The sequence below is a fragment of the Gallinula chloropus genome (genome assembly GCF_964237585.1).
Source record: "Gallinula chloropus genome assembly, chromosome: 3".
NCBI classification, from domain to species: domain Eukaryota; kingdom Metazoa; phylum Chordata; class Aves; order Gruiformes; family Rallidae; genus Gallinula; species Gallinula chloropus.
In genome coordinates, this window is record NC_140087.1 from 11,028,444 (window position 1) to 11,051,900 (window position 23,457).

General features: G+C 43.5%; 2 protein-coding genes and 1 long non-coding RNA gene across 3 annotated transcripts in view; all 3 read left to right on the forward strand.

The window, feature by feature from the left end:
• The window catches only part of AK9 (adenylate kinase 9), a gene marked incomplete at its 5' end in the record, with an annotated part of 59,875 nt that extends 51,560 nt beyond the window's left edge, over positions 1-8,315 (forward strand). Inside the window, 7 exons of the mRNA XM_084261516.1 lie at positions 987-1,207; positions 2,369-2,565; positions 3,367-3,536; positions 4,261-4,359; positions 4,441-4,543; positions 4,750-4,864; positions 8,007-8,315. Of these exons, the coding sequence (XP_084117642.1) occupies positions 987-1,207; positions 2,369-2,565; positions 3,367-3,536; positions 4,261-4,359; positions 4,441-4,543; positions 4,750-4,864; positions 8,007-8,209 (1,108 nt within the window). The 3' untranslated portion in view covers positions 8,210-8,315. The remainder of the gene's footprint in view (positions 1-986; positions 1,208-2,368; positions 2,566-3,366; positions 3,537-4,260; positions 4,360-4,440; positions 4,544-4,749; positions 4,865-8,006) is intronic.
• Positions 8,316-8,506: 191 nt separating this feature from the next.
• On the forward strand, positions 8,507-11,297 carry ZBTB24 (zinc finger and BTB domain containing 24; the record flags this gene model as incomplete). Its single annotated transcript, XM_084262343.1, has 2 exons — positions 8,507-8,527; positions 10,131-11,297. The coding sequence occupies exon 2, from the start codon at positions 10,158-10,160 to the stop codon at positions 11,295-11,297; it is 1,140 nt and encodes a 379-aa protein (XP_084118469.1). The 5' UTR covers positions 8,507-8,527; positions 10,131-10,157.
• A 907-nt stretch (positions 11,298-12,204) lies between these two features.
• Positions 12,205-15,349, forward strand: LOC311189622. The gene is made up of 3 exons (XR_014617173.1): positions 12,205-12,291; positions 12,994-13,077; positions 15,268-15,349. It is a non-coding gene; the product is annotated as an uncharacterized lncRNA (long non-coding RNA).
• Positions 15,350-23,457: the final 8,108 nt, after the last annotated feature.

The window sequence follows — 23,457 nt, forward strand, 5'->3', positions numbered from 1 at the left end:
GCAGTAAGTAGTTTATAAATGGACAGAGAATTAAAAAGAACAGAACATTCACCTTAAAATTAAATTGTGTAAGAACCTGGTTCTCATTAGGGGAAGTGTTTCTAAGAAGTTCCAGATAGCTTAGAGCATTATTGCATGCCTCTCTCATTTTGTCTCTTTTTATCGAGTAATCAGTACAATGCTTAATTGTTTACTGAAAGCTGAAAGACAATTTGCATTGCAAAAAAATCAAATTAATGCCATCTTTTTTAAAGTATTTACTCAAAACTTTTCATTTTAAATACCAAACTAATTACATTTCATAGGCTTAAATGTGCACTATCAGATATTTCTAAAAGGTACAACTTACAGATAAATTAATCCTATTAAACCTAAGATTATCTTTTTTTCAGCATCATTTAAATTAAGAACCAGAACAGGAAATGCTTCTATGTTCTAGTCAAAATATCTCTTCTGGTCTTGCATAATATTTTTAGAGGTTAGATGCATTCTTTTTTGTGTATGTATAGGTAAATATGACTGACAGTTTTCAAAATATATCCAAGGATTATGGGTGTATCTTGCCTTCAAGCACCAGCATCATTAAAAAATAAGCCTGTTTCTCAATAAACAATTTACTTCCACTTTAAAAGTCTCCTAGCATTTTGCCTTGGGCACCATTTAATTGTGTATGGGTAGTGTGTCAGTTAGTATGTGCTGATACATTCCAAATCCTTTACAAAATGCCTGAGTTGTATTTGGGACATGAATAACAAAACTTTAGTTCTTTGTTTCTGAACATAACTGTCGGGTTGTAAGTATGCTGCTTTTCATACCTAACTGGTAATATCCTTAATAAGAAAGTTGTATTTCTCAAATAAAGCTTCAAACAAGCAGAATTTTGGGAAAAGGACTTAAAGTGAACTCTGTAATTTACATCATACATTCAATGAAATAATCTAATCTTCAGACTCATTTTAAACCAGCATTATTTTTCACTCTCTTAGACCTCCCTACCCTGAACATGACAGCTCACAGATTCTAGCTATTAAAAACTCCTGCTATAAACAACACATCGATGCAATCAGGACTTACTATGAGACGGAGCATCAGAACTGGTGTGTGATTGATGCCCTTCAGAGCAAGTGGTGGATCTGGAACAAAGTACTGCAGCAAGTTCAAGTGGTTGTTAAAGAAATCCAGATATACCTGGAAAGAATAAGAGAAGGTAAATGAAAAACAAAGTTTCTCAGAATAATATTCTTTTGTTAAGAAGCTGCGAAGTAATGAGTGCATTTCAACTTCAACTTGGTTTGGATGAAGCTAATTCTTGGTCACATGCATACCTTCAAATTCTTTGATCTCATCTGGAGAGATCTTGAAATCTCTTGAAGGGAGCAAAGACTACAGGATGGTGTGAGAACAGAGTAAGAGAATACAGCTGAAAGAAGTCGGAGGTCTCATGGTGGATTCTTCAACATTGGGTGATAAATCACAAAGGGTACCACAAAATATACTTGCATCTCCAGTTAAGTGTCAGTTGGATGAAGAGGAAAGGAGGGGAAAAATGTTCATTATGAGTTCAGAATTAAAGTTAAATAAGCCATTTGAGTTAATTTCTGCACTGTGGGATGAAAACCACTTTAATCTAAACTGGAACAGTTCCGACTTCATTTTTTTGTGTGTCAGCATCGGTCAGGATTATATATGCCTTTTAAACAGGCCTGTACAGTTTAACCAGAATTCCTCTGATGGGCAAAGAGACTTCCTTATCTTATATACACCTTTTGGTTTAACTTTTACAGCTCTGTGGCTCCACTGTTCTTAAAAATTTCAGTCATAAGCCACAAGAAAATTTAAAATGCATTTAAGTTTTTCACATTAAGCTTGAAGAGCACGATTTTTAAATAGCTGAGGTTTTATATGACATTTATTCAAGATTTTGAATATAATTAATCCAGAAAGACTGTGGCATTTGCAAGATAGGAATGAATAAATGGGAGGGAGGCTTTCATCACACCTTATACTCTTTTTCACCAATGTAAAGAAGTAATAGCTGAAATGCTCCTAGGCAACATGGAATAAAACAATAAATCATACATAAAACTGTCCTGGAGAAAACAGAGTAATATGTTAAGCATACAGAGTATCCCACATTATCAATAATTATTATATTTCTAAATGAAAGATACTAAAAATAATTGGTTAAATGGGTTGCAACTTCATTTACATATCAACCTATAAAAACCGATACTTTCTCATTATTTCATCTCATTTTCACACAATGAATTATAAAATCTGCTAAACTGTAATATTTCTGAATGGAAGTGTTGGATGTTTCCGTGTCCTTCATTAATAAAACACTAAAACTTATTGCTTTTATGAGCAGGAAAAGCAGCTGGCATTGCTGATTTATGTATCAGGCCCGAAGAGCTGCAGCATCGACTGGGGGAGTTCGGACACTACTGTCCCGTCAGCCTTGCCGAAAGGGGAGAACTGGTTGACTGCTCTGTAACGTCATCGCTGCAGTTTGCTGCAGAATTTCGAGGACACTATTACAAAATGGCTTCACAGGAAGAACTGGATGTAAGTGTCCAAAGGGGATCAGAAAGGAATTACAGCATGAGGGGAAATTATTGCTTAGACTCTTTGACTGCGTTCAGAAATGAGCAGTATGTAATCTGAATTCATAGAATCATCATAGTACCACAGAACATGGTGAAGACCATCTAGTAAAGTGGTAAGAACCACTAGTTCCAATTTGGTAACGACCATCTGGTTCCAGCCCCCTGCCAATGGGCAGGGACAGCCTCCACTAGACCAGGTTGCCCACAGCCCCATCCAACCTGGCCTTGAACACTGGCAGGGAGAAGGCAGATACAGCTGCTCTGGGCAGCCTGTGCCAGGGCCTCACCTCCCTGATAGTGAAGTCTTTCTTGCTAATACTTAATTTAAATCTGCCCTCCTTCAGCTTTAGCCCTTCTCCTATCACTACACGCCACTAGTGTTGTTAGCATTCAAGCTCTTCTTCTGTATACTTTTGCTATCAAACACCTAGGCAGACAAAATGCAGCAGAGTCCATTCAAACCAAAGCTCCTCTTACAAATTACCATAGATGGAACATCCATTTTAAAACAACCATTTCCTCCCTTTTATATCTGTTTTGGGGAGACTGGGGGTAGGGAGTGGCTAGTGATAGTAATGGACAGTGGGCAGATAGCAATGACTTCAACTGAAAATGGATTGGAAAAGAGATTACTCACTTGAGAGCAGCAGCAGCACCAGCACACTCAGAGAGGTATCAAATGAGCCAGTCATCTGGAGTTTAACTATCAGTCTTACAGTGCTTCTTTCATTATAAAGACATTTAACTTCTTTTTCTACAGAAATTCTTGAGCAGACCAGAGGTTTATGTGCCACCACTGGCACCTCACCCCCTCCCACCCCCAGACAGGCTACCAAAGAAACTGACTGCAGCAGAAGTGAAGGTCTTATCCCCTGTAAGCGCTGAAATGCAGGGATACTGTCCAGTCACTTACCTCGATGGAAAACAGAGGTACATCACTGCAATCTTCATAACCTGAAGTACAGACTATGCATCCTATATTGACACATCAATGAGGAAATACTTTCAAAGTACTTTTTAATAGTGTTCAGGGTTTGGACAGGAAAAGCAACTACAGTTCTCTATATTGTGCCTGTGGCATTGGGAGTCAATGTCAAATCACCGTCTGAAATTTACGTGGCTACAGGCTCTACAAGGATTTTTGCTGGCCTGCTGTCTTCTGTGCTGAAGACTGCTTGGGTATAGTTTGAGTTTTCTCTCTCACAAGCCTTCATAAGTTCAAATCGCACACAAACTTAGTAGATGCAAAACTAGCTCTATTAGGATTCTGATGAGATCCATAAAGCTTCACCATGATGTCCAACTGATTTCCTCAGGGTGTGGGAATTTCTCATTAAGGAAGAACTGTAGTAGCCAATCCTATGCTATCCCCTCTTAATCTCCTGAACAACTACAATTAGCATTTTAACTAAAGAAGCTCTAAAAAAGCACTACAAAAGCTCCTTAATAAGCAGATTTTGAGGCAGACTCTTGCATGTTTTGAGCCCTGTAACTGTCAGTCATGTGGTGGAAACTTGGATGATCCAATTGCTACAATTCTGTAGTTCATATACTTGCTATAAATTACCAGAATGCTCCCAATAGCTCCTGATTTTACACAGGAAATGATGTTTTACGTTTCTTCTGAATGAACAGTCTTGCTCTGTCTCTTCAGATACGAAGCTCTGGTGCCTGGCAACATGGAGTATGCAGCCAAGTATCAAGATAAAGTATATATTTTTGAAAGCGAAGGAAAACTACTCAAGTTTATGAGGTGACTATACTAACTGTCCTCTCATCTTTATTCATGTCACAGTTAGTACACCTCAGAAGTGCCGCCTTTTTTTCTGGTCAGGTTACCCGAGAAGTACTGGAACCTGAAGCTTCCACGGAAACTCCCTCCAACGAAGAAGCCAATACTACTCACTGCACTTCCTTTGGCTGGATACCTCGAACAGGCCAGTTTTTCCTTTTCTATTTTAAAAAAGATTTGGCAGTGTATAATATATCCCACACAGTTTATTTCATTTTTAATGCAATATGGGTCTTACATTTGCTAATGGGATTATATTACTATTAGATTTGCATGACAACAGGATCAGGTTCTGAAGGTATTTTTGTTCTAGATTTCTGTAATGGTCTTCTAACAGTTTTCTTTCTTCAGGGAGTAGCAACTTCTCTCATAAAAGCTCTGAATGAAGTAGGGGCCTTAAAGCCAAAGTTTCCATTCCTGAGTGTAGAAAGAACTGCTCTGCTGTTTGTCGCCTGCCATTTAAAAGGTAAAGTATGCTTATGATGAAAACATAACCAATTATATAACTGCAGTAAATCATCTGATACAACACTGATAACCAATTTATCTAGCTTCCTTATGTAAAACTTGGGAAGATTCTCTTATATACTGATTTAAGTACACATTTTCTTGTAGATGTGTAAGGACCAGGGAGGGAAACAAGGTTAACAGGATAGGTAGATAGGTAAGTGATCTCTCACAAATCATGAGACTTTAAAAGGCATTTTATTGCGAACAACCTAATGGCCTTGAAAACATTTCTAACCAGCATTGTTGGAGATAATAAACAGAAAGCAAAATGTTACCAGCTAGATGGCACTCCATTTTAAACTACTCATCGACAACCTAAATTCTCTTAAAAATTGACTAAAATTACAGTAATAAAAGGCTGATGAAATACTGTCTGAGAGAAGATGTAGGTGCCTGAATGCTTGCCTTTTTTTCAACTATACCAGGTGGTCAAATAAAACTTTATCAACAAGCTTTGCCTTGCAGAGAACCTGAAGACAACTTTCCTATCATACAGATCTCCAAAAACACATCAGCTAAACAAGTAAACAGCTCAAGTGCACATAGAAAACCTGACATTTAAAAAGAAAAAGCCTTTTTGCATGGGCTCGATACCACCACACCAAGTTAGACAGAACAAAAGAATAGATATCCCTGCAGATTTCATTTAAGTTCTTAACACAGAGAAATGAAATGTTTTTATTAGCCTTCTTATTTGGGAAATTACCTGGAAAGATCTCAATGTGATTTGGAGTGTCAGTATGTTGATTATTTGAACTTTTTTTGTTTGTTTGTTTAATCGACAGTTCAATTGACCACTTTTCCATAACAAAGATAAACAGTCCATAACAAAGATAAACAGTCCAAAACTGAAACGAGGTGTTTTGTACTCAGCCCACAAAATAATGATAAGTAAAATATCTCACGGAGCTACCAGAGGTTAGAACTACTCCTTCACTGAGGGAAGTTGCTCAGACTTTGTCTCCTGTGCTTCTATTTGCCGTTTCTCAAAAATTTGAGTTGATTGGTTTTTTGCAGTCCAAGGTAGCAGTTGCAGCTAATAATATGTAAGAGTTTGCAGCCAGCCTGAACAGTGACAGCTTTTGGGTTTCACCGGTTTACAGTGCACCCACCAGTTTTGCCTTTCTATGCCAACCTTTTTTTGGGGGGGTGTGTTTTTTTAAAATTACTTATTCTTTTAGATAATGGCAATCTTTATTATCTGTCTAAAGTTCTTCACATCCTGTGTTTCCTCATGCAGTTTCCAGAGCCCTCAAGAATTTTCTTGCCCTATCAGAGATTTCCGCTAGCGTAGCTTTGTTAGAGAAGACCACAGAACCCTGTAGGCACGCAACAAGCCCCTGTGTGAATGTACGGTACTTAACCCAGCAAAACTGCTTTTATACAGTAGTTTGTTTCATCCACTAAGGCTGTTTTCATTCTATTGTTAGCACAGCTTTGCTAACATAATCAGGTTAGCTAGGCATGCTTTGTTCATATATTGCATCATTACATCATTATCAGCACGGGATGATGAAATGAAAAGGTTACGCAAGTGCACAAATCTCCTCATGCAGTGACAAACCATCTGACACAGTAATCCAGGAAAAGAAATTGCCACCTTCTAATAGTGGGTAGAACTGCTTCCCACTTCCAGCATTCCAGTGCACTGAAAAATCTCCTTTGCAAGTACAGCATTACTTCTTATGGTGTGTCTCTTCAGAGTAGTCACACTGACCTTCTGTGGTGATTTAGCCCTGGCTGGAGGCCAGACGCCCACCAAAGTCAGTCTATTACTCCCCTTCTTAGTTGGACAGGGGAGAAAATATATATTACGAGGCTCAGGAGTCAAAATAAGGACAGGGAGAGATCATCCTCTCATCAAATGATATGGGCAAAACAGACTCAAAACAGAGTGAAGGAAAGAAAACTAATTTATTACACTACACTACAAAGAACAGTAAAACCAGAGTCGGAAGCATGACCAGATCTTAAAACAAACGCAACCAGATCTTCAAACACTTTCTCCCCACCACTCCCTTCTTAGCAGACTTTTGTCAGGATTTTGCTCCCTTCTGCCCTACTGTTCGCAGCACGGGGGGGGGCAGAGACTGGGGAAATGGGGTTCTTGGACTTACTCATCTTCAACTTCTGTCACTCTCTAATCTCACATTTAAATAGGGGTCAAGAAACTGTCCTTTACTTGCTCCTGCAGATTTTCTAACACTACTGGATTGCTTTGAGTATCCAGGAAGAGAAGGTACAGGTGATTGATCATAAATGCAGAGAGATTTACTCCTGGAAAAAAAGGAGTCAGAAACCATACATCACTCGAGTGATTTAGTACCCTTCAAACTTGACTCCTGTAGGAGCTCTACGTATGGGTACACTTGAAAAATCATTCAGAAGCTGTTAAGTGCAGTTGTCTACAATTTAAAGCTTGTGGGCTGAAGTGTCTCCTAGCATCGTTCTTCATGCTGTCCAGTTTTTGTAATGAGACATAAAGTGCCACTTACAGGAAAAAAATGGTTATGATTTGGCCATCTTAAATCATTCCTGCCCCTTTGTCTCACGGTAACAATTAAAATAATAAAGAATACCCTGAGGATTGGCACACTAATATATACCAGAATACGGCTTAGGGCAAGGAGGTAAGAAAGGAACAATACTATCTTCACTGTGAAGTTCTTGGCCTTGGTGTTTCCTTCCTCCTCTGAAATACCAGTCAGGTCTTTTATGGGCAAAGCATTTAGGTCATAGAACAGTTGTGCCAAGGACGCAGCAGCCCAGTGCCAGCAGCGCCATTGTAGGGTATGTGCTGTGTTACCCAAATTTGTCATTGCCTCGAGTATCACAGGAAATAGAAGGCAGCTGAGGATATGTTTGTTATTTGTTTACAAAAGCCTTGGCCTTTCCAGTATCGCTGCCCGTTTGGAGCTAGGAACATCTGAAATATCAGACTTTCTTTTGTGCTGGCCTGTCACCAATGGGCTCAGCCTACAGCCCTTTTACCAGCGCCAAGGGTAGAAACATCAGGTCTCGACTTGCTCCCCTTGCAGATGCCTGTCATGTACACAAAGCTACTCTGGGCCACTGAGCCTCTGCTTAACCTCTTGCAGCGCACAACGCCCGGAGCTCGGAGCCGGTGCGGCGGATGTACCAGCGGAAGCTGGCGCGGTTCGTGGAGCACTGCCAGCTGGTGCCCTACCTGGCGGCGGCCATGGCGGGCCCGCACAGGCCGCCGCAGGCCCGGCCCCCTGGCTTTGACGGCAGGCTGCAGGCCTTTCTCGCCCTGAAAGGCGCCAGCCCCAGCTTCGCGTAGGGCGAGGAGCACCCGAGGCGCGTCGCCACCAGCCACGCGCGCTGCGGGCACACGCCTGGTGAACGACGTCGCGCTCTCCTGTACCGGGCACGAAACCTTCAAATTAAAAAAAAACCCGAACTTGAGTCTTCAGTCTCGCCTCGTGTAACGCGCACTGCGCCAGCCACGCCTGACGCGGCTCCCCGCCGCACCACCGCACGGAGGGCGGGCTTGCGGCGCGTCATGCGCGGCGCTCTGCGTCAGGACGTAAGGAGCGCCGCGGCTGGCCGGGCCGGAAGTGTGGCGACGGTTGCGTAGTGGGGGGATGGCAGCGAAGCGGTGAGTGCAGGGCGCCGCCGGGAGATACCCGCATACACCCCGTCTCCTCCCAGGCCGGCGCCCCGGGCGAGGGGAACCCGGGCCGGCGGCTCGCACGGGACAGCGCCCGCTCCCTCCCCCGGCCGCGTCCCGCTGAGGGGGCTAGCGGCCCGCCCCGCGCGGCAGCTAGTACCCGTGGGAGCCAGTTACGGAGCTCGGGGCAGAAGTGGGGCGCTGGAGGCGGATGCCCGGCGGCGGCGGCGGGGTTGCGGTGCCGCCAGTGCCCGCTCCGCTCCCCCTGGGGGCCGCCCGCTGCTCCCAGCTTGGTTCTGAGGGGGTTTGGTGCGGTGGGGTTTTTTGAAGGTGAGCGTGCCCGTTTTGGATGTTGCCGTCCCGGGAGTAACGGTGTCGCCTCATGATCCGATACCAAATCCCGTCGCGTGGTCAGAGCCCCGAGCGCCGCTGGCCGGCGCGAGGCACGTGCGGGCGCTGGGTAACGGCCGCCAGCCCCGTGAGGCGGGGTCGGGGCGAACCTGCCGCGGGGCTTTGAGGTGCTTCAGCGACGCCACGCTCGCCTCCTCCAGACATCAGAGCTCCCGGGTTAAAGAATTTGGCACCGACAGGAGCCGTTCCACAGCTGAATGGGGCTGATAACAAACCCCACTCGTGGGCCGCCTCAGTAGCATTTAGATACCATCTGTGTGTAGTGTGTGTGTTTCTTGCAGTGTTCCTTTAGGTGATTGGAGCTGTTGTGCTCACTAAGTACAGGTACAAACGTGTATTTGTACTAAATCGAGAGCTTTATGAATTGGGATGGCAGGTAGCTACTATATTTCACCTTTGGCCCAGCTGATCCTCTTGAAGCGGACATTTTTGGCCCATCTCTTCCATGGGATTGTTTGTCCTTCTGAAATTGCCTTTTTTTTTTCTTTTTCTTGTTTTTAATTTTTGCATATTTACATTTGGAGAAGCTTGGCAAGCCACACTGATGGTTAATAGTTAGCATAGTCAAGCCTACTTTAGGCAGAGCTCCTGTTTCTCTGCTTTTGTTGCCTACCTCCATAGGCTGAAGCTTAGCAGGTAAGTAAGAGTTCTGAAAGGGAAATCTTCAGGATAAAGGCAGGTAAAAGAAGGCATGGAGTCCTGCCACACAGAGGTTAGTAAAGTTTTATCTACAGATTTTCATGGCCTTGCCCCTGAATAATTAAAATGTGGCATCTGCAGTGATGAAGCTGCAGACAAGCTTTTTTATTATTGTTTGTTTCCACTTAAGAGCTGTGAACAAAGAGTTCTTTTTGCCCAATTGTTTTAGTTGTGAAAGGAGTTTTCAGAAGGGGTAGCTGTTGTTTTTAGATGCTGTGCAGTTCACAGTACACCAGAGATAAACAAGTGAAATAATAGGCAGTAATTCTGATCTAAGCAGAAACTGCCTGTAGCCATTTCTTAGAATTTAAAACCACTTCTTAAAGAAGGTCTGTGTTAGCATTTGTATTGATTTTTTTTCAAGGCTTCGGTATTGTTTCAGAAGCTTGGCCTCTGTGGAGTGGTAAAGAAAATGACAATTGTCATTTTACAATGTAGACTTCTAAAATACTTCTTTACTAAAGCTGTTCTGTTGTTGTAGGTACATCCTTTCGTATTCACAATAAAAATGGCAGAAACGACTCCTGATGCTTCTGAGAAGCTGGTTGTCATCCACTCCAAAGCTCACAAAGATACTATTCTAGCTAATTTTGAAGAACAAAGGAAAAAGGATTTTCTTTGTGACATTACTCTAATAGTGGAGAATGTGCAGTTCAGAGCCCATAAGGCTTTGCTCGCTGCCAGCAGTGAATACTTCTCAATGATGTTTGTAGATGAGGGTGAAATAGGGCAGTCAATTTACATGTTGGAGGGGATGGTTGCAGACACCTTTGGAGCACTGCTAGAATTTATCTACACTGGTTGCCTCCATGCCAGTGAAAAAAGCACAGAACAGATTCTGGCTACTGCACAGCTGCTGAAGGTGAATGACTTGGTTTGGGCCTGTGCAGACTACCAGGCCAGCCGCTGCCTGAGTGACGCGTTCCCAGCTCCAGCCAACGGTGGAGCCTCTGTAGCCGTTACCGGCAGCGACAGGAAAAGCGAAGATCCACCGAAGCGAAAACGGGGGCGACCGAGGAAAGTCAGGAATGTCCAAGAAGAAAAACCAGGAGCGAATTGTGCCGAAGATGTGCAGCTGCGAGAGAGCAACGCCATGCAAAACAAGCAGAATTTCGTGAAAATTGAGACCCCAGAAGAAGAAATGGTTGCCAGCGAACAGGCTCCAGCAAGGAAGGATGCAGAAGGAGATGAACCTGCTGGTGGCTCAGAAGCTGCTGTCGATCTGTCAGCTGAGAAAGATGAGAATTACGATCCCAAATCTGAAGGAATACAGAGCACTCGGAGCCGTTACAGCAAACGTAGAATAAGGAGATCAATCAAACTAAAAGATTATAAGCTGTTCGGTGATGAGGATGAAAAAGGACTGGCAAAAAGAACTGATGGAAAAAGAAAACGTGCAGGTTCTGAAGCTCGCTGTAAAGACTGTGGCAAAGTGTTTAAATGTAATAACTTCTTAGCTATTCATCAGCGAAGTCATACAGGTACTCGTGCTTTTGGGTTAGGGTTTAATTTCTTGTCGCTTAATGCGAGCTGCTTGTTGAACTGTGGGCTGTTGTCTACAGCAAGAACTATCCAAAATAGCATGCTGATGCAAATTACAGCATGTCTCTTGTGTTCGCTGTTTTATTCTCATCAGCAGATCTTGTAGCCTTTATGTCTCACCTTGACTGCAGTTTAATTAGTCCTTTATCTGTTTAAATGTTGACTTTTATTGCAATACTTAAAGAATTCATAGGATCACAGAATGTTTTGAGTTGGATGGGACATGATGAAGACCATCTCACACCACCCCCCTGCCATGGGTAGGGACGCCCTTCACTAGCCCAGGCTGCCCAAAGCCCCATCCAACCTGGCACCGAACACTGCCAGGGAGGGGGCAGCCACAGCTTCTTTGGGCAGCCTGTGCCAGGGCCTCACCACCCTCACAGGGAAGAATTTCTTCCTAATAGCTAATCTAAATCTGCCCTCCTTCAGCTTAAAGCCATTACCCCTTGTCCTATCACTACAGTCTCTGATAACAAAGTCCTCTCTATCTTTACTATAGGCCCCTTAAGGTACTGGAAGGAATTCTTTTATTGCTATAAGGAGCTTGTCTCTTAATTCTCCTTATAACTACTCAAGAGTCATTATTTAGTAGCTGCTAACATTGCAGAGCATCTCACTGTCATCTTAGAATATCTAATGAGAAATAATGCAGCTACACTGTAAAATGTCATCGCTTCCTTTCAGGGGAGCGCCCTTTCAAGTGCAGTGAGTGTGGCAAAGGCTTTTCCCAGAAGCATTCACTTCAAGTCCACGAGCGGATGCACACTGGAGAACGGCCATACACTTGCACTGTCTGCAATAAGGCTCTGACAACAAAGCATTCTCTTCTGGAGCATATGAGCCTACATACAGGTAAATATTTCAAGGCAAATGTAACCTCTCTCTCTCTCCTCGCCTCAAGAATTTGCCTTTCTGAAAAAAAGCTACTTCTGCTCTGCCTCATGTGAACTTACAAGTTGTAAGGAAATAAATGTGGTTTGTATCTTACTAAGTGATTTTTATTTTTTTTACAGGGCAGAAGGCTTTTACATGTGATCAGTGTGGGAAGTATTTCAGCCAAAAGAGACAGCTCAAGAGCCATTATCGAGTACACACAGGTATAACGAGTTTGGGTCAAAGTGCTGTTTTACAGTCCATGCTGATTGTCCCTTTAAAGACTGAAAATTCTTCTTGAGTGATGTATTTAGTCTCTGATGGGTGATATCTTGATACAACGAATTAATAGGGTGAAAAAGATAAAATGGTATCTAACAGATGGGAGGCTTAGAAAAACAGTTAATTGAGGAGGGCTGTTATGATGATTAAAAATGAGTTATGCTCTATTTGATATACAACTTGATGACTTCAGCCCTGCTATCTGTGTTACATAGAAGCTTGGAATTGCATAAACAGTTGTCTCCGTGCTTGTTGTGCAAGTTGCCTTGTAGTTTCTGCTGCTTTGGACTAGTAATGGCAAACAAGCTTTAAGAAGTGTCCTCCTTGCTTCTGGAGCAGGATGGAGGTTAAGATGCCACTACCACAGCAAGTTGTGGGAGGGGGAAAAAAAGAGAATTCACAAAGCTTAAAGAGAAAGCATGCTTGTGGGGAGCAGGTGTTAGTCCCCTTGTTTCCCTTGATAGTATTAAATAGAGAAATAGGGGTGTGATGGTTAAGACAGGGAGGAGGCAGTGAATCACCTTGTGTTTTATCCCTGTATTATATCGCAGTGGTTATTTTACAGGGAAGTGCTTTAACAAAGGTCACTGAAGAGATACAGGGGATCACTTAGGCACTGACACTTTTTTTATTGTTGCGACAAGGCCACGCGCTGCCGGAATGTAACCAGTGTCGTCGCAAGTTCATGGATACAGCTCAGCTAAAGAAACATCTCCGAACACATACAGGTGATGTGTCACGTCTTGTGGTTGGGTTGGCGTGGGGTTTGGGTTTGTTTTTCTTGAAGTAACACAGTCAAACCCATGTTATGCAAACGGCTCGTCTTTGTGGGATGAGCTTCTGTTCTACTGGGACATAACGATGCCTGTGTTGCTAATGAAGAGATATCATATCAAGAATGCAGGATGAATTACCACAGTGCAGAAGCAGTAAGCAGTGCCTATTATAGGAAGAGCTGTTTTTTTTCTTCAGTTCCCTCCTCTGTCTCCATCTGTACAAAGCTTGCTGCAGAAAATGCCGGTTATCTCTTCTGTGAGAAACTGAATTCCCAGTCCAGGAGTCTTGTCAGGAGAGCCACATCCAGCATGTATGGGCCTTGAAGTAAGCCAGGCATTAACAGAAGGTGTACATCCAAAATGAGCTGGGCACCCCTGTCTGTGAGGGATGGGTGCTTATGAAAAATACTGCTGACCAGAAAAACAAGTATTTCAATTTACCTTTTTCTTCCCCTGTAAGAACCAGACATTCACAGGAGATGGGCTGGGAGGGATGTTTTAATGCAAGTGTGTCAGAGGGTGCTTTAAGAGATTTAGAGAGCAAGGTGATACTTGAATGGCTGGGTAACAGCTAAAAATATCCACGTACCCTCTTATGATAACAAAGCATAGGCTTCTTAAAATACAGTTTTCTCTGGAGGGTAAGTTCATGTGATAACAGGTAAATACTTTTAAAATAGCAATAAACAGTGGCAGTTGTTCAATTGATTGTTCAATCAAGTTATTCTTAAGTATGTTGCCTGTGGGTGTAGTAAAGTAGGCACAAGATTGAATTATATATCTGATTCATTTCCTTCTCTTTCTCAGTAAAAATGACACAGCTTTAAATTCCCTGGGGTCAGCTCTTGTGCTTTTCGGAGTTTTTGGTGTATCCAGAATAGCATTAACTTGTGATAATAAAAAAGGGGGGTATTTATATCTGAGAAGAGCTTAGTGTTTGTTGACACACAACATTGTGGTGTCTGAAGCTGATACAGATCAATACTTGTAGTGGGAAATGAGGAAGCACAGTAGCAAGGTAAGTTGCAAAAATAGGATCAACTAAGGTGCATTCTAGCAGAAACTGGCTTGCAAAGTATTTTGCTTCTAGACCAGACAGGCCAGATAGCAGTATTATTGCAGACATAACAAGTGGTCTGTCCTACCTCAAAACTAGGAAGTTAAATTCTGAGGAGTTTGGGGGACAGGTGTTAACACTGATAGAGCTGTTCTGCTTTGGCACCAGTTACACTGTGTCACAAGAATACAGGAAGTTACTCCGGTTTTCAGTAGGAGGCTGGGATTAGATACCTACAGGTCTCTTGTGACAGAGGTTTCTTGTTCTCTGGTACTTTACCCTTGCCTTCCGAAGCCCTGTGAAAGCTTCTAAGCATTGGAGTTCTGTACTGTTGTGAAGCTTCCTTGGAAACGGGCTGCTGCCCTGTCCCAGGTGTTTGTGCTTTCATGGTGTGAGTTACCACAGTGGTGATCCACGTTCTTCTGTCTAGTGTCTTAAAGAAACAGTGCAGCAAGGATATGTTATGGTGTGAATTCGGATTCACATTTGTTGGCCAGTAGCTATTTTGTTATTTAATTTGGCTGCTCTGCATCTCCTCAGTTAGAGGTAAGAATTCCAAGTGCAGTAAAAAAGCCCCAAGCCAATCCTCTACTCAGCCCACCATAACTTATTTTTTCTCTGAGTGGTGGTATCGTAGGCCTAGGTTGATGGAGCCTTACAGGAAGCCAGCTGACTTGTTAAGATAGGGGATTTACTTCTCAGGTTTGGAAATACGGGCTCACTCATCTGCATGGTGCTGTGCTTGAGCTTAATGTCTACTACTTCAGGGTCGCCCCTTTCAAGCTTGTCTGTCCTATGTGGAACACCTACATCTCTATCATAGGTACGTTTTTTGTTGCTCTGAGGGCTTGGATCACTTAATACTTCACCTTTTAAAGGAGGAAGACGTCAGGGATGTCTGTTTAAGTACTATACCCTCATTTAACTAGTGAGTTGATTATGTTTCAGATACCTGTCTTGACCTGTGGTGGAAGCATGAGAATTTGACAGTACAGACTTGATACGTTGTATGGGAAAATATCAGTGTTTTTTAAAATACTGATAGGAAGTGCTATACAAAAAGTGATGTCAAATGTCTTTTATAGGTGAGAAGCCCTTCACTTGTGAAATTTGTGGCAAATCGTTTACAGCTAAAAGTTCTCTTCAGACTCACATCAGAATTCACAGGTAGAGTATGTCTAATTTTCATTATATTCCTTAAAAGTGTAACTTCTAATCTGATACCTGTGTGTCCTGTTTATTCAGTTGTACAATGGTCAGGGCTTGTTTGCATTTTGGGTGGATGATGAAAGACATTTTTGCTTCATCTCTTTAAATAAATAACTGGTAGTGGAAAGTACTGCACTGTTAAATACTAGTGTGCCAAGACATTGTCAGAATCTTCTTTGATGTGTTGTGTCTCTGTTTTAGGTTTGTGTGGCAGAGTTTTAGTAGTGGGGGGTGCTACAGGGTGGCTTCTGTGAGAAGCTTCTCCTGTGTCCGACACAGCCAATGCCAGTTGGCTCCAGGACAGACCCATCACTGGCCAAGGCCGAGCCCATCAGCAACAGTGGTAGCGCCTCTGGGGTAACATAGTTGAGAAGGTGGGGAGGTGGGAACCAGCGGCACCTACAGAGAAGAGTAAGGAGATGTGAGACATTTTGCAGACACTAAGGTTAGTGAAGAAGGGGGGAGGAGGTGCTCGAGGTGCCAGAGCAGAGATTCTCCTGCAGCCTGTGGTGAAGTCCATGGTGAAGTAGGCCATGGAGGAACATGGGGGAGTTGAGATTCCACCTGCAGCCCATGGAGGACCCTATACTAGAGCAGATGGATGCCCAAAGAAGACTGTGACTCAGTGAGAAGCCCATGCTAGAGTAGACTCCTGGCAGGACCTGTAGTCCTGTGGAGGGAGGAGCCTGCACCAGAGCAGGGTTACTGGAGGAAACTTGTCACCCTGTGGGGGACCCTCATGGGAGCAGTTTGTGAAGAACTGCAGCCTGTGGGAAGGACTTAACATTGGAGAAGTTGGTGGAGGGCTGTCTTCAGTGGGAGGCCCCCCGTGCTGGAACAGGGGAAGAGTGCAAGGAGTCCTCCCTCTGCGGATGAAGGAACAGCAGAGACAATGTGTGATGAACTGACTGCAACCCCCATTCTCTGTTCCCTGGTGCTGCTCAGAGGGAGGAGGGAGAGAACTTGGAAGTGAAGTTAAGCCTGGGAAAAAGGGAAGAGTGAGGGAAGGTGTGTTAAGATTTGATTTTATTTCTCATTGTTCTACTCTGGTTTACTTCGAGATTAATTTTTTTCTGAATTAAGTTGAGTCTGTTTTGCTTGTGACAGTGATTGCTGAGTGTCTCTCCCTGTCCTTATCTTGACCCACTTTCATTATATCTTGTCTCCCCTGTCCAGCTGAGGAGGGGAGTGACAGAGCAGCTTTGGTGGGCATCTGGCCTCCAGCCTGGGTCAAACCACCACAGTCTTGTTAAATGACAGCACACTTACTGCTGTATCCTTTATGTGAAAGCTTTACTGTGAATTTCTGTTTGACAGCAGAGCAGTAGCTGCTGTGTAACAAGATTATTGGAGCGTCGTCCCGTTTCCTTGTAGTCTATCACACCTTGTTAATAGCACTAGTTTGTCTTTTCCTCATGTCAGTGTGGTGTATTGCATAAAGTCACGTCAAACTTTTAGTCATTGGAGAACTCTTGTGGGCCTTATGTAAAAGAAAAAAAGATTCCACCAAAATTACTCATCCCTAGTTGGGCAGCAGGTTAGGATTTGGACACTTGTTTTATTACCAGTGTGGGCTTTAAACCTTCTTAAAATGGACATTGCTTAATAGTTGTGCAGAGGAGGTCCTTGTATTTTTGACAAGATCTAGCAGCATGAATTGGTGCCTTGGATGTTAGGACAGGAGGGCAGCATGTTGTCTCTGTAGCCCTTGTGTATATACTAATGAAAGTGGTGTACAGTTTGCAAAGTCCAATAATAGTAATTAGGAAGTCAAATAGAGAACATTTTTAATGTCACTATTCTTAAGTGCTTAGGATACCCATAAAGTACAGTTTTCACAGGGACAAAAATGTGTTTGGGCTGGTTTTGGGACAACTCTCAGGATATTTAGCAAAACAAAATAATCTGGTTTGATCCTGTAATAGGTTGCAGAAAGCAGCACTGCCACAGTGGATATTTTAATGGTATCAAACATGTTCTTTTGCAGAGGAGAAAAGCCATATTCCTGTGGTATATGCGGAAAATCCTTCTCTGATTCCAGTGCTAAGAGAAGACACTGCATCTTGCACACAGGCAAAAAGCCCTTCTCCTGCCCAGAGTGCAGTCTGCAGTTTGCTCGTCTGGACAACCTCAAGTCCCATTTGAAAATTCACAGCAAGGAAAAGCAGTTTCAGGAAGCCAGCGCCGCCCTGAGCACCAACGCTAATTCAGCAGAGGTGCGAAACATCCTTCAGCTGCAGCAGTACCAGCTTGCCACCTCTGGAGGGCAGGAGATTCAACTGCTGGTTACCGATGCCGTGCACAATATAAACTTTATGCCTAGTCATAACCAAGGCATTAGCATTGTTACCGCTGAGAATGCCCCCAGTATGACAGCGGAGCAGGCTGCTAACCTCACGCTGCTTGCTCAGCCGCCACAGCACTTGCAAAACTTGTTGCTTTCAGCTCAACAGGAGCAGGCGGAACAAATCCAAAGTATCAATGTGATTGCAAACCAGATAGAGACTGCCCAGCCTGAACAAATGCATGTCATCACGCTTTCCAAAGAAGCACTAGAACATCTCCATGCTCATCAAGGACAAAGTGAAGATAATCCACTTAGGAGGATCTTCACATCCAGCGCAGCACGTGCAGCTGACTCAGGAATCGAGTCAACAGTCTCACTCTAGCTAAGATACGGTTCCTTCCCATGTGATTAGTGAAGGACAGAATCAAAGTATGCGTGGTTCTGAATCCCATCACCAGCCTCTGTCAGTAAATGAGTCGCCTCATGGGCATCCTATTCAAGGACAGGCTTTCTGAAATGCTTGTTTCTCATCAGAAGGCTGAGCAATAGCATGCTTCTAATCCAAGCAGCGATGACACGTATCGCACTTTCTTTTCTGCAGCATAATGTGTCTGAAGATGCGCTTCCTGATGATATTGATGGGTGGCTTTAACCTTATTTATTTTAGACTTTTTTTGGGTTTTCCAGATTGGTATTCTCTGCTACCCACAGGTGACTAATGTGGGGGTTTTTTGTGCCTCCTACACATCCTTGCCTACTGAGGAGACATTTGGCCCCTTGTTTGCATGTCTGTGTGATACTCCAGAGAAGTATACCTTGCTGGCGGAAGAACAGTGTTTAACATGTCTGCCAATAAGAAAATACAACTTCTCTGATGAAGCCAACGTTACCTGAACTACTGGCAAACTAACCAGTACTTTTGGCAAAGCTGACACCGTATGTCTTACATTTAATGAGCTTGCTTTCTGCAGGTTAATGTATCATTTTCTATGTGATCATTCCCTTAAGTGCATTTTGATTTATCGACTACCAAATTTCTGTAGGTTGGGCTGAAATTGTTGCAGCTTCTGACTGGCCCTGGATCGCCCCTTCTGCCTACTGTATGCCCTACGAGTTTGCTCCTCAGTAAGCTGTTGTGCGGGGAATCGTGGCAATGAGATGCGGTGGGCGACTGCAAAGCCCAGATTCTGTTCTCTTAGTTCTACCCCTCTCTGTGTGACTGTGGGCAAGGTGGTTGACCTCTGTGCCTTATTTCATCACTGGTAAGTGGGAATAGCATTCACATGCTGTGCCAAGCACTTTGAAGAGCTCTTGATGTGGAAGGCACTGTCTACTGAAGTGTGAAATTCTCTTCCTGACAGGATTCAGTCTAAGCTTAGGAGCCAGTGTATATTTAAAGTGTTATTTTTTTGTACTTCTGAGGGCAGAATGTAATGTTACTTTTAATATATGTCCAAGCCAGTAATTGCTCTTGTGGGAATTTAAACAATGACTCAAATCACTTCAGAGCATAACGAGCTCTATAAACGGGGCGTGTTACGTTGAAAGCTGTACAGCTATTTTCGCTGACTGGATTAGATGTGTACAGATTGTTTTCAGTCACTGCTAACACAAAAGATCTGTCATCTTAATAAAAGGCCATGCCAGAATGCATGCTTTGGGTTTTCAAGGTTGGCTACTGCTATCATCTCACTTAGTATATTTATTTGTTAAAGTCCAGGTAAAATGCTGCTGAGAGTTAAAGCGACGTGCTTGGTCATCACTTCAGATTTGGAGATGTCATATTTGTGACATACACTGACGCTCTGTTTTAACAAATCAAAAATGTAAAAATTGCGGTGAATTCCAAACCAAAAGATGTGTGTATGTGCTTGGCTTCTCTGACTGCCCAGAGTCACTGGCATAAAAGCCCAGGCCATGGGATAAGAGGATAGTTTAAGGTGGAAGGGACATCCAGAAACCATCTGGTCTGTCACCTTCCTCAAAGCAGGTGCACCTAGATGATGTTGCTGTTGCCTGGTTGAGTTTTGAACGCTTCCAGGGATGGAGATCCACAACCTTTCTAGGACACCCGTGCTGGTGTTTAACCATATTTGCAGATATAAGAGCATTTCTTACACTTAATTGGAATTTCCCATGTTCCAGTTTCTGTCCACTGCCTCTTGTCCTACCACTGCACCTTCAAGAAGCATCTTTTCTACACCATCCCGTTAGGTAGTTGAAGACAGCAGTAATGTCCTCCCAAAACCACCCAGGGCCTGAACAAACCCAGCGTGCTCAGCCTTTTCTGTCACGTGCTCCAACTTTTTATCACCTTGGACTTCTGCCCTCGGTCCACTACGTCACTGCCTGTCTTATTCTAGGGAGCCTGAATTCTGGATGACGTTTCTAAATTGAAGTCTGGTCTGTTCAGCCAGCTCTTTGACCACGTGCTGTGAGAGCTGGGGTAAGTATCTCCATTTTTTTTTACAGTATTAATCAGTTTTTCTGTAAACTGATCATGAAAAGTGGGAATAAATCCATGTAAACAAAAATAAAACCCACATGTCCCACATCCAACCTCTATGGAGGCTTCTCTCCACCTTCCTTTCCCTCTTGTAATGGAGAAGTAAAATTTTTGTACTTAATGCCACCATAAGAGAACCAGCATGTTCCGCAGCAGTACTTCAGAAGCTTGGAGGTCTTGATGCAGTTGGAAAGGTACAGTAAAGTTTGCCACAACATCTATGAAATCTTGGCAATTGTGCAAATTTAAGCTTACAGTAAATACACTGGCAGTTTGATCCTGAAAACTTCATTTTACCTAAACTACCATTGAGCCCTCATAACTTCACAGGAGCTTGCACTGAGTTCGTTCTCTGCTGTGTACTTCTGAGTCCTGAAATGCTTAAAAGCTGGTTGCAAGCTCTGTCCGTTGGGAAGTTATCCTTGCGGGATGAAGTACGATGCTACAATTACACACGAGCCACTATCCCTTAGTGATGCCTGGATGCTTTCCCTCTGACTAAAGAAAGGAACTTTGGGGTTTGGAGTTTTTCTTCATGCTTTTCTACCAAATTACTAGCAGAGAAACGAGCTGCTGTTGCTAGTGCAGCAGAGACTCATCCTGCACCCTGCGCTGGTTAAGATGTCAGCACACATCATGGCTTCCACTTGAGAAGCTCACATGGTTTTTCATACCACAGATGTTTCTTTCTTGACACCATTTGCTTCTTCAGTAGTGAAAAATCTTTCTTCTGCATATGCATTTTTAAGGCTCCAGCCTTACAAATGAAACTTAGACTGAAACCCAGGGTGGCTTTGAATTTGAAAGGAAACCCCTTCAGTTATGCTTTTTAGTCCAGCTGCCACTAAGGATTATTTAGCACCAAAAAAAAAAAAGCATTCCTTTAAAAACTATTTTAAAGCAGCTCTAAATATCTTTGCTCCTTAGGCAGTAAACACCTTAACTTCTCATTTTCTCACATAGAGTAATCTTAGCAAATCCATCTCACCACTTAGTGTGTTAAGCTGAGATTAGGAGTTTGGACGTAAACGCAGGAAAAGAAGTAGACAACAAAATTATGCATTTTTATGAGCAATTAACACCACTGTGTGTTTCTTCTACCCTAGCATCTCATTTTTGGTAGATGAACATCAAAATACTTACTTCATATAAGCCATGAAAACACGAGCTGCCAACATTGAAAGCTTCATCCCAGTGTGTGTCACTTTGCAAGGGTTTTAAATACTTGCTTTGTGCTCTCTAGAGGTTGTATAGTGACCTCACATAATTCACAACTATTACCTCATCATGAATTCTTTCAAACCCCATGCTGATTCACAGGTTAGTTAGGGATGTTGACCTTGGCATTGACCTTGCCAGTCACTCGGGAGAGTTTGGCTTGCACCTTTTACTTGGGGAAGACTTGAGTCACCACAATCAAGTTCATGGGTGGTGTTTGTGAACACCTGTCCCGGTGCACTGGGATTGGGCTTTTTCAGTCTTTAACTACTTTTCCTTAAATGAAAGCTATTGTGGGCTTAGTTCCTGATCACTGATCCAAAGCCTACATGAGCACAGCAGCCTGGAACATCTGTCTCCTCACTTATTCCATCTCCACTGCTGTTTCACTGACTGTGTAAGTGCCGATGTCCAGGAGAAGCCAAGTCTGATTTGGGAGTGGCTGGGAGGAAACTGGTTTGCAAAGCAGGTGTGGCTGGAATCTGGGCAGTAATCATGGATGTTTCTTGGGTATGCTTATCTTCCACTGGTCAGGAGTCCATCTGTGCAGGCTTTTTCACAGCCCTACTGCAGGATCTCTTCAAGAGCAGAGAAGGACCAAGCAATGCCATGCTTTTCACAGCTCTGATTTCAGGACTTCTATCTATTTGTTAGTGGCACTGGAGTCTGCTGCTTGCAGACACGCGGTCCTGTGAGCTACAACAGTCCTATAGGCTCTGTCCCATTTCAGACCCTCCATAAAGCAAGGTGAATAAATGATTGTCTGTGACAGAGGGACCCCTGCACATCCCTGGCCCAAGCCATCCTTCCAAATGGAAAAATACATCCTGACATACGCAGGTGAACCAGTATCTCGCTGTAGTGTGCTTAATGCTTGTTTCTGGCTAACTTTTTAGTCCCACCTAATTGCAAGTATATTGGGAATAGCAGGATGCAAAGTTTTGCTGTGGTTAGCAACTCCCTGTGCTGTGCTACAAGCTTTTCAAACACCTGCAAGTGTATTCCACTGTCTGCACCTTCCTGGAGGGGAATGATTCTTACCTCCTGCTGGGTCTTCCCTTCAAACTGCTGGCTCCTCCTTGCCCTTGAAGGTAGCATGCCTTGCAGGTGTAACAACAGTCACCTGCAGAACTTCAGGTTGTTGCAGACAGCCCTGTTGGTGTATTGTCATCTTGAAACTCAGCTTCTCCCTTTGGCTTTGCTTTGAATGTCTTGATAAAGCGAGGTCAAGTTTCTGCCTTCCAGCTGGAATATTAAGGTTATAGAGGTCTTCCTTCTTCCTGGAAGTGACTCTGTCCTCTGTTCCCTGGCAATAGGAAGACCTTTCTTGAAGTCTTAACAGGTTGTTTCCTTTGCTCAATGATCTAATGTCTGTGCTTCCCCTGCATAGCATCGCTCAGAAAAGACTTGTGGCAGCCCGAGGGCCTGGTGCAAAACAGTGGCATGGCCCTCCCACGAGCCATGACTGCATGCTGTTGTGGTTCAGCAGCTTCAGCAGATAAGAAGTGCAATGCTTCCTCCCTAGGTATTTGCTGTGAAGTTACCTGGTATTTGCATCTTCAGCAAGCGTGGTGTTACTCAGTGATCTGACCCACCCTTCATCAAAATGTTGCTGGAGGACCCCCAGCAGTTCTCCTGCCAGGGAAACTACTGTACCTTCACCTGGGAGAATCTCTCTTGAATATTATTACTTTTTAAAAAATTCAGTCTACTTTCCTGTTCCCTTTCTCAGTCTCTTTCAGATGCTATCTTGGGCTGGAAGGAACTGAGATGGCTGCAGGTGGAGAGGTTTTGGAGCTATGAAACCCTCCGAGAATCACACAGAAACAAAAGTTCTGGGCCTTGTATCAGGGCACATGTGCACGTTTCAAAGGACTTTCCAGTAGCTTTATCTGCATGGCCTTTGAAAGGGTTTTGGTGTCACTGTTTAAATGTACTGTCTGCCTTTTTGTGGTTTCCATACTTTCTCCCCTGCCATCCTTGTGCTCCCCAAACTGAATGGAGCACGACACGTCTGCCACAGCTGGCAGAGCAGAGTGGCACCAACAAACTCCC